General features: G+C 44.0%; 1 protein-coding gene across 1 annotated transcript; it reads right to left on the reverse strand.

Annotated features, from left to right (window-relative positions):
* Positions 1 to 234: 234 nt before the first annotated feature.
* LOC106590625 (carbohydrate sulfotransferase 2) lies at positions 235 to 2795 on the reverse strand. Its single transcript, XM_014181754.2, has one exon. The coding sequence runs from the start codon at positions 1743 to 1745 to the stop codon at positions 348 to 350; it is 1398 nt and encodes a 465-aa protein (XP_014037229.1). The 5' UTR covers positions 1746 to 2795; the 3' UTR covers positions 235 to 347.
* Positions 2796 to 14081: the final 11286 nt, after the last annotated feature.

The raw sequence follows: 14081 nt of genomic DNA on the forward strand, positions 1-14081 counted from the left end.
AAAATGTTTGAAGTGTTTTCTTAACAATATACATGAATCATACACTGTTTGTTTCCGTAGTTGTAGTTTCAATATTCAAGTCATTGTTTATAGGCCTTCTTGCTATGTCAATAACATCCAGTCGTCCAAACACACAAGAAGTGGTCCTGTCAAATACAACTGTCTGCAACTTAACTGAAAAATACAAACAAGATGCATTCCAATGTGGGCAAAAAGTAGATTTCCTCAAAAACACTGATTCAAAGCGTTTTAATTTCCACGATTAACTGAACGGCACAAGATGCAAATTGTACATTAAATTCACTGTCTTTGGTGGAAAAGGGAGAATAAAAATGGGTGTTTTTCTGTCACAGTTTGGAGACAGTCAGTAAAGACTTAGTGAGGTCCTTGGCCTCCCCAGCCGTCCTAACTCTGTCGTAGCCCAGGACAGACATGGAGTGATGACAGTAGTCCTCCACCTGTTTGATCTGCTGGATGCTGAGCACTGTTCTCCATGCGCTGGCAGCCTGAGTGGCGTTCCTGGAGGACACTATGAACGGCTTGGAGGACGAACTAGACCCGCTGGTCATATTCAGAGCAAACGACTCAATGTCATGGTTGGTGGTGAGGTTGGCGAAGCGGTAGATGTTCCTCAGGATCTTCACAGGGTTCTCCACCAGGTCCTCATAGCGCACGGCCATGTACTTCCCTTTGAGCCAGCTGGGAGGGTTTAAGGCAGTCCTCAGGGTCCGGGAGGTGCGCTCACAGATCACCTCCATGGCTCCGATGGAGTGGTAGTCCGAGCCGTCCTTCTTGTTGGCTTTGTGGTTGGGGTCTACGAAGGGGATTCTGCGGAGCTTCGGGTCCCTGCTCCGGACCACCTGCAGGTTCTCCCGGATCAGCCCGTGTCTGGACTTGATCCTGGAGTTGGCCACGGCCCGGGGGTCCCTGACCAGGTGGACTACCTTCACGTCCAGCGACGGGTCCTCCATGAGGGGGGCTAGAACGTTAACGTCCAGGATACGCACCCCTTTAATAACGATAGTGCTGTATTTGAGGCACTCCTCCTCCAGTAGTCTAAGGCTTTGAGGGGGACACTTTTTACACACCTTGTCGTCCACCATCCCCACCACCTCTTTCCTGTAGGCGGAGCACAGAGGGTAGGAGCACACCACCTTATTCAGGGAGGCCCCAAAGAGTCCTAGGGAGGTAAAGTTCTTTCCCCCTGGGCTGTTGTACAGCTGGAACACAGAGAGATCACAGCGGTATAAAGAGCTGAGCATGTCCCTGGCTGCCCCTTGCAAAGACACTGCGTCTCCCGGGTAAAGCTTCTGCCAAATGTGCCACATAGGTTCATAGAGGAAAAACACTTCAGGATGTTGGTTAAACAGCTCCCCGAAAAAGGAGGACCCAGACCTCCATGTGGTCAGAACATAGACCAACTGTCTCTTCTTGGCCAGATAGGGTCTGTAGAGGAACCTGATGTCTGACCTGCCTTGATAGGAAGCGCTCCTCATCTGGTGATTGCACTGCTGGGGCACTTTAGTCCATTTGTAATTGGCCAAGTTCAGCATGGTCAGCACGAGCAGCAAGAAATAGGCTATAAACAACACAATCCGCTTTCTGCGTAGCACCTTCATCACGATGCCGGGCTGGGCTATTATCTTGGAATGGTTCCTGTTAGTTTTGAGCTTTCTCCAGTAGCCAGCATCATTCTCCCAAGGCGCTGTCAACTTCAGTTGTCGTTGGTATTGTTTCCCTCTCATCTGTAACCTAGGAGTGAGTGGCTCTGACCACTGGGCGAAAACTTATTACATTTACAATAGGCAAAGATGTATGGTTATTGAATATCTCTGGTGGGAATTGGTACACCAACCGAATCGAATGTTAAATCATTCTCACTGGGCATAGACGTCAATTCAACGTCTATTACACCTTGGTTCAACGTAATTTCATTGAAATTACAAGGAAACAACGTTGATTCAACTAGTGTGCGCCCAGTGGGTTAGGTAATGGTCCAGCCAACACATATTCGATATCCCAATCCAATTCGCGATCCAAAATAAAATAACACAGCCCAGCTTTTACTGCAGTGCGCAAGGCTCTTCACATGAAAGAGCGATACCATGAACATGTTTCCATTGCGGGTATTACAGTGCTTATTGCGGTTGGCCTGCCATCAAAACAAAAATAGTATCCCTTCATTCAAACAATGTATGTCCTCCTTGACAACATTCAGCGTAGGCATCTATGCGCAGTTAAAAACTGATTCGCCACAGTATGGATGGAGCCTATAGGTACACTGAACAACAGCACACAAGTACTAGCCTACATTAGTAATTACGTTCTCCGGCTTCTTCTTGGTTCCTTTCGCTTAACGTCGCCAGTATATCCAGAGAGGCAGTCTAATCGTCCAAATATATTTTCTTTCTTCCCGATGTACCGTAGTTTGTATATGTAACTAATTGAAACTGGACTGATTCAATCAGAGCCTACACCCTCCTCCCCCAGACGCCATTGGTGCGTGAAAGGATATTTGGGTTAGAGAGTCGCGCCCTTGGCTCTTCCGCACGTCTGTCAACAACGCACCGCTCTGGAGACGCCTACGTTTGAAAACAAAGGGTGCGTTCGAGCGGATCACCTTTATCAATGTCTGTCACCGCCTTTGAAAGTGTAGAAAACTTGTCCGACTTGCGACTACATGTCGACTGCATGACCTTTACAACAGCATTGTGATCAATGGTCATGAACTTTCTACTGCAGTCGACTGGAAATCTCGGCAGTTACTCCTCACCAACTGCAACTTGAAGTAGGAACCAAAGCATTGTGGGAGACAACCTTTGGATTTTTTTTGGAAGCAAAATACACTACATGCTCATACACGGTTGATGTCGCCACCTATCATTGGTTATTGTCAATGCATGTTTACTTTACATAGGCCGACATCTGATCCAGATTTCTATCTTACTTGCGACAATATAGCTAATATTTTTTTTATCTAAAAACAGCTTCTATCTCAAGGCCATCAGACTGTTAAACAGCCATCACTAACATTGAGTGGCTGTTACCAACATACTGACTCATCTCTAGCCACTTTAATAATAGATTAAATGATGTAATCAATTTATCACTAGCCACTTTATTACCCTATATTACTCATCTCATATGTATATACTGTACGCTAATACCATCTACTGCATCTTGCCATCTTGATGTAATGTATCACTAGCCACTTTAAACAATGCCGCTTTGTATGTTTTCATACCCTACATTACTCATCTCATATGTATATACTGTACTCTATACCATCTACTGCATCTTGCCTGCCGTTCGGCCATCACTCATTTATATATTTTTATGTACATATTCGTATTCATTCCTTTACACTTGTGTGTATAAAGTAGTTGTTGTGAATTGTTAGGTTATATTACTTGTTAGATATTACTGCATGGTCGGAACTAGAAGCACAAGCATTTCGCTACACTTGCATTAACACCTGCTAGCCATGTGTATGTGACAAATATATTTGATTTGATTTGAAATGTTACTGTAATTGTTGTTGTTATGTTGTGTTGATACCATACTGTGTTGTGATGTTGTGTTGCTACCATGCTGTGTTGTCATGTGTTGCTGCCATGCTATGTTGTTATCTTAGGTCTCTCTTTATGTAGTGTTGTGTAGTCTCTCTTGTCGTGATGTGTGTTTTGTCCTATATTTGTATTGAATTTATTTTTTATTTTGAATCCCAACCACCATCCCGCAGGAGGCCTTTTGCCCTTTGGGTAGGCCATCATTGTAAATAAGAATTTGTTTTTAACTGACTTGCCTAGTTAAATAAAGGTTAAATCAAGATTCAATAAATAAATACATAATGTTGTGTCCCATGTCATAGCCTACATTTTCTTTTGTCTGTAATATTGTTGTCACCTAATTCTAATTTGTTGATTGTCTATTAAGTGTGAATACAAGTGAATACATACTATAGGCTACACATGGGTTATTGTAGGGGATTACTACACTGGCAATTTTAGAAGCTTAATCTGTGTCCGGGAAACCGGCCTTTAATGAGTACCCCAGACAGCAGTCAATACCAAGTACATTTGACCTCTTTGCATATTGTTTACCCAGTAACTTATATGAACAAATGTACATGTAGTAACAAATAGTATAATCATTTTTTTGCACAGTGAGTGTTTTGTTTTTCATGTGAATTAATCAAATTCTGTTATTTACATGCTTACTGGCAAAGGCAACATAAAGGTTGAGAATGTATGGAAATACACTGCAGACTGTAATGACGCCGACCTGAAATCAGTTACCATACGGTAAGAGCCTTTGTGGACTCTATTTTGGCTCCCAAGTGGCGCAGCAGGCTGTATCATAACCGGCCGTGATTGGGAGTCCCATAGGGCGGCGAACAATTGGCCCAGCGTGTACCTCCCCCGATTTTAGTTGTGTTACCACTCAAAGGTACCCAAAATCTCACAGCAATGGTCGAGAATGATGCTGTTGTTAGGATATAATAGAAATGGAAGGGCTGCTGGTCTCCCCTCTGCCAGTGTAAGAGCGTTGTCTTGACACATGTCACGCCCTGGCCATAGAGAGGTTTTTATTCTCTATTTTGGTTAGGCCAGGGTGTGACTAGGGTGGGCATACTATGTCCTTTTTTCTATGTTTTGTATTTCTTTGTTTTGGCCGGGTATGGTTCTCAATCAGGGACAGCTGTATATCGTTGTCTCTGATTGGGAGCCATACTTAGGCAGCCTGTTTTCCTTTGGGTTTTGTGGGTGGTTGTTTTCCGTTTAGTAGTTTGGAATCCTGACGGAACTGTTGGCTGTCATTTTGTTTCTTTTGTAAAGTGTTCTATTTCTTCATTAAACTTCAAGATGAGCACTAAACACGCTGCGCCTTGGTCTACTCCCAGCAACAGCCGATACAGAACCACCCACCACAAGAAGACCAAGCAGCGTGGTATGGAGGAACAGAGGGTTATGGACTCCTGGACTTGGGAGATGATTTTGGACGGAGAGGGACCCTGGACAACGCCTGGGGAGTATTGCCGCCCGCAGTGGGAGATCGAGGCAGCGAAGGCGGAACGGCGATACTGGGAGGAACAGGCAGGTCAGCTACGGGAGCCTGAGAGGCAGCCCCCCCAAAAAATGCACACGGGGAGATTGGTGGAGTCAGGCAATAGACCTGATCCAACTCCCAGTGCTTACCGTGGGGAGCGGTTGACGTGGAGAGCACCATGCTATGCGGAAGAGCGCACGGTCTCGCCCATCCGCATGCACAGTCCGGTGCGGTCGATACCAGCCACCCGCAAGTGCCGTGCTAGAGTGGGCATCCAGCCAGGGCGGATTGTGCCAGCTCAGCACGTCTGGTCCCCAGTGCGCAGTTTCGGCCCAGGGTATCCTGCGCCGGCTCTGCGTACTGTGTCTCCGGGGTGCTGGGAGGGCTCCGTTCATCCTGTGCCTGCGCTCTGCCCGTGCCAGGCTACAGTGACAATTCAGCCAGGACGTGTTGTGCAGGCCGTGCGCTCCAGACCTCCAGTGCGTCTCCAAGACCCAGTGAATCCTGTGCCTGCTCCCAGAGCCAGGCGTCCTGCATGTCTCCCCAGCCTGGTGAGTCCTGTGCCTGCTCCCAGAGCCAGGCCTCCTGCATGTCTCTCCAGCCTGGTGAGTCCTGTGCCTGCTCCCAGAGCCAGGCCTCCTGCATGTCTCTCCAGCCTGGTGAATCCTGTGCCTGCTCCCAGAGCCAGGACTCCTGCATTTCTCCCCAGTCTGGTGAGTCCTGTGCCTGCTCCCAGAGCCAGGCCTCCTGCATGTCTCCCCAGCCTGGTGCGTCCTGTGCCTGAGTCACCCGCCTGTCCGGAGCTGCCAGAGTCGCCCGCCTGTCCCGAGCTGCCAGAGGCGCCCGCCTGTCCGGAGCTGCCAGAGTCGCCCGCCTGTCCGGAGCTGCCAGAGTCGCCCGCCAGTCCGGGGTGGGCGGCGAGGGTCCCCACTCCAGAGGCGCCACCTAAGTGGGCCAAGCCGAAGGTGGAGCGGGGTCCACATCCCGCACCAGAGCCGCCGCCGTAAGGAAGGCCCACCCGGACCCTCCCCTTTAGAGTCAGGTTTTGCGGCCGGAGTCCACACCTTTGTGGGGGTACTGTCACGCCCTGGCCATAGAGAGGTTTTTATTCTCCATTTTGGTTAGGCCAGGGTGTGACTAGGGTGGGCATTCTATGTCCTTTTTTCTATGTTTTGTATTTCTTTGTTTTGGCCGGGTATGGTTCTCAATCAGGGACAGCTGTATATCGTTGTCTCTGATTGGGAGCCATACTTAGGCAGCCTGTTTTCCTTTGGGTTTTGTGGGTGGTTGTTTTCAGTTTAGTAGTTTGGAATCCTGACGGAACTGTTGGCTGTCATTTTGTTTCTTTTGTAAAGTGTTCTATTTCTTCATTAAACTTCAAGATGAGCACTAAACACGCTGCGCCTTGGTCTACTCCCAGCAACAGCCGTTACAACACAGCTTCAGTCAATTCAATTATAGACTTGCTTAGCACACTGTTATGCACCTATTAGTACAAATCTGTTACATTGTTTCTGTAAAAATGGCTAGCTGGAGCTCGTCTGAGCTTTAGGCTGTGAATGCCCTCACCTGCTAGCCTGCTCACCTGCTGATAGTTCAGATTGTGACTCGCTACAGGCTGTCCGGCTAGAACAAGGCAGACGTACCCACATCCAGAGTTGTATTGGCTCTTGGTCACCACCACACACAGAACAAGTGATCTTTGTGATACATTGGAATGGATTTGTGGTTCTCCTCAGGTAAGATACATATGACAGTATTAATATAGTTGCACAAGCAATAGGAATATATAACAGGAATGAAAAGGATATTCACATAGCAGCATATACACATCAACACAAACATATGTAGTGCATTTAAACATATCTTTGGAGAGAGAGAGAGAAACTAATTACTCTGACGGGCTAGATTTATAGCCCACTCTCTCCCGACAGGTGGAGATCTTGTCTTATCTGCCCTGGTGACAGTAAGTCTTAAATTATTCTGCACATGCTCGAGCTCCATGAACCTTCTCTGAAACTTCTATTCAGTTCTAGAACTCGCCATGGCATAACACTAACGCGAACTATGAATGCGCAGTGGTAGCATGTGCATCAACTACATGCTATACAATGACAATCTCTAAACAAACATATGATGCATAAATAATAATGCAATTAAGGCAATGCTAGCATAGACAATATAAACAATATGCAGATGTCTGAAATATACACAAACATTAGATGCATGTTACAAACAGGCAGTGATGGAAAAGGTACCCAATTGTCATACTTGAGTAAAAGGTGATACCTCAAGTAAAAGTGAAAGTCACCCAGTAAAATACTACTTGAGTAAAAGACTAAAAGTATTTGCTTTTAAATGCACTTAGGGGTGCGTTCGTTAATTCACTCTGGCTATCTACTCCGATTTCAGAGCACTTTCGTCTGTGTATCAGAGCGCAGAATCAATTATGAATTTACAAACGCGCAACACCCGGTGATTATGACCAGTGTCGGTAAACGTAGGCCAAAAACGTAATTAAATCGTTGCCAGCTGTAAGGGCTGTCTGAAGAGAGAGACCAAGGTGCAGCGGTGTTAGTGTTCATGATCAATATTTAATTAAGTAACGTGAACACTGTACAAACAAAACAAGAAAACTGACAGCCAAAACACACTAACAAGAACAACTACCCACAAACACAAAGAAAAACACACACCTGTTTATAGGACTCCCAATCAGAGGCAACTAGAAACACCTGCCTCCAATTGAGAGTCCAGCAACCAATCTACACATAACACAAAACCTCTGCCACGTCCTGACCAAAACTAATACAATTACTCCCTCTGCTGGTCAGGACGTGACAGTAACCCCCCCCCCCTAAAGGTGCAGACCCCGACTGTACCTAAAAGAAAAGACAAAAAAAAAACAAACAACAACAACAACAAAAAATATATCCCCCTAAACTAAAGGGAGTGAAGGGAGGGTGGCTGCCGTCAACGACGGCACTGTGCTACACCCCCCCTCCCCAACCCACCTATCTAGGAGGCGGCTCAGGTGCGGGACGTGGACCTCGCTCCACCTTCGGTGGGCGACGCCTAACTACTTAAGTAGTACTTTGAAGTATTTTTTACTTACAGTGATGCGGTTGGTGACGTTTAAGATGAGGGTGGACGACTTATTTTCCTCATGAGCATGTCCTTATATCTATTACAGCATATTGGATGACTGTCATTCATATTCCATTCACCCAGTTCAATATAACATTGATAGGTTTAGACTACTACATGATACTCTAATTTGCATTCGGACACGCCTAATTGGTGGAAACCAGGAGGCTGTGATAGACACATGAAAAGGGAAGAAATCACCGTAACTGGACTGTGGGGAAGGTCAGGTGCACACGCATGTCCTTCTTTTTAACAGTTTCAAAGTTACATTGTTTCATATCAAGTATGTGTGGCACTATTTCTCAAATCAGATGTTTTGTTTCATTTTATTTTTTTGGGGGGGTGTTTTGTTTTATTGTCAGAGAGAACAGACAATAGCATTCATTCAATGTCAGTTATTCATATTATAAATCATGTGTCTCTCTACCATGTCTGTCTTTCCTTTTCATTTAGGCAGCAAGTAATCGATAGCTCCCATGACATACATTTGTTTTTGCCCACAGTCTCAAGAGGTGACTCTAGACCCAGTTTAACAGTAGGCAATAAGCAGTTCCCGTTGAGAGCCGGTCAACCCGCTAACTGAACTGCCAATCCTGGCCTGTCCTTTCTCTCACCAGGCAAATTGGAATCGCCGGTAATATGCGACAGCTGTCAGCATGGAATTGACTGAGCTGGGAAGCGAAAAACGCATATGTTTTAGGTCACCCAAATGCTCAACAGACTGACAATCTGTTCACTTGTGTCAATTCATGTATTATTAGAACAATGGAAGCCAGGAAGGGGAAGGTTTTCATTGTGAAATGTATTCTTTGTTCTCCAGAACTAGGCTTACAGTTATTCCACGAGATATGTTCACCCAGACTAGAAAAATAACACATTTTACATCAACTACACTCAAGATACATGTGTGTGCACCATAAATCATAGCCCAGTGTAATTTGACCATCACGTATCCTAGTCTTCCTGGGTTAAATGGTACAACAGCATGTTCATTACCTAAAAGCTGTCTTGTATTAAATGGTGCAGTATTTATACCTATGTGATTTAAAAGTGACATTTATCTGCAGTTACATTATGTCCTCAAAGTCACACTGCTCCTAGAAACAGTGTTATTATATTGATCTAACATAAACATATTTTTTATATTTAACCTTTATTTAACTAGGCAAGTCAGTTAAAACTTCTTAAGGCTAGGGGGCACTATTTTCACGTCCGGATGAAAAGTGTGCCCAAAGTAAACTGCCTGTTACTCAGGCCCAGAAGCTAGCTTATGCATATAATTGGTAGATTTGGATAGACAACACTCTAAAGTTTCTAAAACTGTTAAAACTATGTCTATGAGTATAACAGAACTCATTTGGCAGGCGAAACCCCGCGGACAAACCATCCAGGAAATTTCTTTTTTGAGGTCACTCTCATTTCAATGAATTTTCTACGGGGATCTAGATTTCTAAGGCACTTGCTTGCAGTTCCTATCGCTTCCACTGGATGTCAACAGTCTTTAGAAATTGGTTGATGTTTTTCTTTTGAGTAATGAAGAAGTAGCCCTGTTCAGAACGAGGGTCGAGTGAAGTGTACTGTTTGTTAGTGGCGCGCGACCTGAAATGCTCGCTACACTTTGTTTTCGTCCTGTATTGAATGCAGCTTATCCCGTCTTAAATTTGATTGATTATTTACGTAAAAAAATACCTAAAGTTGTATTAGGAAAGTTGTTTGAAATGTCTGGATCAAGTTTTAATACATGATTAGTTTTAATACATGTAATAGTTTTAGGCCTCCCATAATCAATTATATTCAGTACAATCAATCAAATATGAACCATTATGTTATTGATAGTGGTAGTAAATCATCTGTTGCAAATAGCATAATAATAACGTCTCACTTTGCGACAGTGTCATCTAAGGAAATCTAATAGCATAATAATAACGGTGTCACTTTGCGACAGTGTCATCTAAGGTACTATAATAGCATAATAATAACGCTGTCACTTTACGACAACAACACCTTCTAACATCTATTAGTTTACTAACACCTTTTAACACCTACTACTTTACTAACAACACCTTCTAACATCTACTAGTTTACTGACAACACCTTCTAACACCTACTAGTTTAGTTGTTAGACAACACCTTCTAACACCTACTAGTTTACTAACAACACCTTCTAACACCTGGATGACTCTATGCGCTCTCCTCCTCTCACCTTGTCCCTTCGCTTGAGGACTTCAATGCACAACACATCAGCTGTATTTGACCAGGCAAACAAACCTTTCCAAGCCAAACCATATAACTGTTACACACAGTCTACATCGTTGGCCCCATATTAGCTAAAGTAACGTCATAGTCAACATAGCTACTAGAACTAACGCGTTAGTAAACCAGCTACAATGCAGTAACGTTACAGTGTACAGTCAGTAAGCAGTTTAGCACTTACACCGGCGGGCCCAGGTTCCAGTGTTGTGTTGGATAGTTATAGTCAGCTAGCTAACATAGCATCCCTCTGTTTGAGCAGGGTGTTTCAGTAGGCTAAACTAGCTAGCTGCATTTGCTGAAAAAAATTACAATCTCTCTCTCTATTTCTCTCTTGCTTCTCCTTCATTTTGGATTAAATTAATTTGTTCAAAACTGTTCAACTATTGTCTTTCTCTCTCTATGAGTCAGCTACTCACCACATTTTATACACTGCAATGCTAGCAGCTGTAGCTTATGCTTTCAGTACTAGATAATTCTCTGATCCTTTGATTGGGTGGACAACATGTCAGTTCATGCTGAAAGAGCTCTGATAGGCTGGAGGATGTCCTCTGGAAGTTGTCATAATTACAGTGTAAGTCTATGGAAGGGAGCGAACCATGAACCTCCTAGGTTTTGTATTGAAGTCAATGTATCCAGAGGAGGACGGAATCTAGCTGTCCTCCCTCCCTCCTTACATCAACCTCCTTTTCCCTCCCTCCCTCCCTATCCTAGCCCTCCCTCCTTATACCAACTTCCTTTTCTCTCCCTCTCTCCCTTTCCTACCCCTCCCTCCTTACCTCACCCCTCCCCCAGGTTTAGTCTGGAAATCTACAGCTGCCTGGCCAGCCCATCTCTGATCATGCTGACCGTGGAGGACCCTATCCTCAGGGCTCTACAGCTCCCTGGCCAGCCCATCTCTGATCATGCTGACCGTGGAGGACCCTATCCTCAGGGCTCTACAGCTCCCTGGCCAGCCCATCTCTGATCATGCTGACCGTGGAGGACCCCATCCTCAGGGCTCTACAGCTGCCTGGCCAGCCCATCTCTGATCATGCTGACCGTGGAGGACCCTATCCTCAGGGCTCTACAGCTCCCTGGCCAGCCCATCTCTGATCATGCTGACCGTGGAGGACCCCATCCTCAGGGCCTTTGAGCTGAGTGCTGACCGAGGAGGGCTCAGCTTGGTGGAGGTGGAGTTTAGGTACGCTACACACACACATACACACACATACACACACACACACACACACACACACACACACACACACACACACACACACACACACACACACACACACACACACACACACACACACACACACACACACACACACACACACACACACACACACACTCACTCAAAGCCTGGTGGTGGAGTTCAGGTGAGGGCTTATATCAGGACACTGAAGGGCCATCTTCCACAGCCTTCTACAACAGCATGTTCATTTTTTTCTGTTCTATGACTGGTTTCTGTTCTATATGACTGGTTTCTGTTCTATATGACTGGTTTCTGTTCTACATGACTGGTTTCTGTTCTCTATGACTGGGTTCTGTTCTATATGACTGGGTTCTGTTCTATATGACTGGTTTCTGTTCTATATGACTGGTTTCTGTTCTCTATGACTGGTTTTTGTTCTCTATGACTGGTTTCTGTTCTATATGACTGGTTTCTGTTCTATGACTGGTTTCTGTTCTATATGACTGGGTTCTGTTCTATATGACTGGTTTCTGTTCTATATGACTGGGTTCTGTTCTATATGACTGGTTTCTGTTCTATATGACTGGTTTCTGTTCTCTGACTGGTTTCTGTTCTATATGACTGGGTTCTGTTCTATATGACTGGTTTCTGTTCTATGACTGGTTTCTGTTCTATATGACTGGGTTCTGTTCTATATGACTGGTTTCTGTTCTATATGACTGGGTTCTGTTCTATATGACTGGTTTCTGTTCTATATGACTGGTTTCTGTTCTCTGACTGGTTTCTGTTCTATATGACTGGTTTCTCTTCTCTATGACTGGGTTCTGTTCTATATGACTGGGTTCTGTTCTATGACTGGTTTCTGTTCTATATGACTGGGTTCTGTTCTATATGACTGGTTTCTGTTCTATGACTGGGTTCTGTTCTATATGACTGGTTTCTGTTCTCTATGACTGGGTTCTGTTCTATATGACTGGTTTCTGTTCTATATGACTGGTTTCTGTTCTATATGACTGGTTTTTGTTCTATATGACTGGGTTCTGTTCTATATAACTGGGTTCTGTTCTATATGACTGGGTTCTGTTCTATATGACTGGTTTTTGTTCTATATGACTGGTTTCTGTTCTATGACTGGTTTCTGTTCTATATGACTGGGTTCTGTTCTATATGACTGGGTTCTGTTCTCTATGACTGGTTTCTGTTCTATGACTGGTTTCTGTTCTATATGACTGGTTTCTGTTCTATATGACTGGGTTCTGTTCTATATGACTGGGTTCTGTTCTATATGACTGGTTTCTGTTCTATATGACTGGGTTCTGTTCTATATGACTGGTTTCTGTTCTATATGACTGGGTTCTGTTCTATATGACTGGTTTCTGTTCTATATGACTGGTTTCTGTTCTATATGACTGGGTTCTGTTCTATATGACTGGTTTCTGTTCTATATGACTGGTTTCTGTTCTATATGACTGGTTTCTGTTCTATGACTGGTTTCTGTTCTATATGACTGGTTTCTGTTCTATATGACTGGGTTCTGTTCTATGACTGGGTTCTGTTCTCTATGACTGGGTTCTGTTCTATATGACTGGTTTCTGTTCTATATGACTGGTTTCTGTTCTATATGACTGGGTTCTGTTCTATATGACTGGTTTCTGTTCTATATGACTGGTTTCTCTTCTCTATGACTGGTTTCTGTTCTATATAACTGGTTTCTCTTCTCTATGACTGGTTTCTGTTCTATATAACTGGTTTCTCTTCTCTATGACTGGTTTCTGTTCTATATAACTGGTTTCTCTTCTCTATGACTGGTTTCTGTTCTATATAACTGGTTTCTGTTCTATATGACTGGTTTCTCTTCTATATGACTGGTTTCTGTTCTCTATGACTGGTTTCTGTTCTATATGACTGGTTTCTGTTCTATATGACTGGGTTCTGTTCTATATGACTGGTTTCTGTTCTATATGACTGGTTTCTGTTCTATGACTGGTTTCTGTTCTATATGACTGGTTTCTGTTCTATATGACTGGTTTCTGTTCTATATGACTGGTTTCTGTTCTATATGACTGGTTTCTGTTCTATATGACTGGTTTCTGTTCTATATGACTGGGTTCTGTTCTCTATGACTGGGTTCTGTTCTATATGACTGGTTTCTGTTCTATATGACTGGTTTCTGTTCTATATGACTGGTTTCTGTTCTATATAACTGGTTTCTGTTCTATATGACTGGGTTCTGTTCTATATGACTGGGTTCTGTTCTCTATGACTGGGTTCTGTTCTATATGACTGGTTTCTGTTCTATATGACTGGTTTCTGTTCTATGACTGGTTTCTGTTCTATATGACTGGTTTCTGTTCTATATGACTGGTTTCTGTTCTCTATGACTGGTTTCTGTTCTCTATGACTGGGTTCTGTTCTATATGACTGGTTTTTGTTCTCTATGACTGGTTTCTGTTCT

This window comes from Salmo salar, chromosome ssa29 (genome assembly GCF_905237065.1).
Source record: "Salmo salar chromosome ssa29, Ssal_v3.1, whole genome shotgun sequence".
In the NCBI taxonomy this organism is placed as follows: Eukaryota; Metazoa; Chordata; class Actinopteri; order Salmoniformes; family Salmonidae; genus Salmo; species Salmo salar.

Coding starts and splice junctions, on each gene's coding strand:
- LOC106590625 (XM_014181754.2), bottom strand. CDS start 1,745: ATGAGAGGGAAACAATACCAACGACAACTGAAGTTGACAGCGCCTTGG.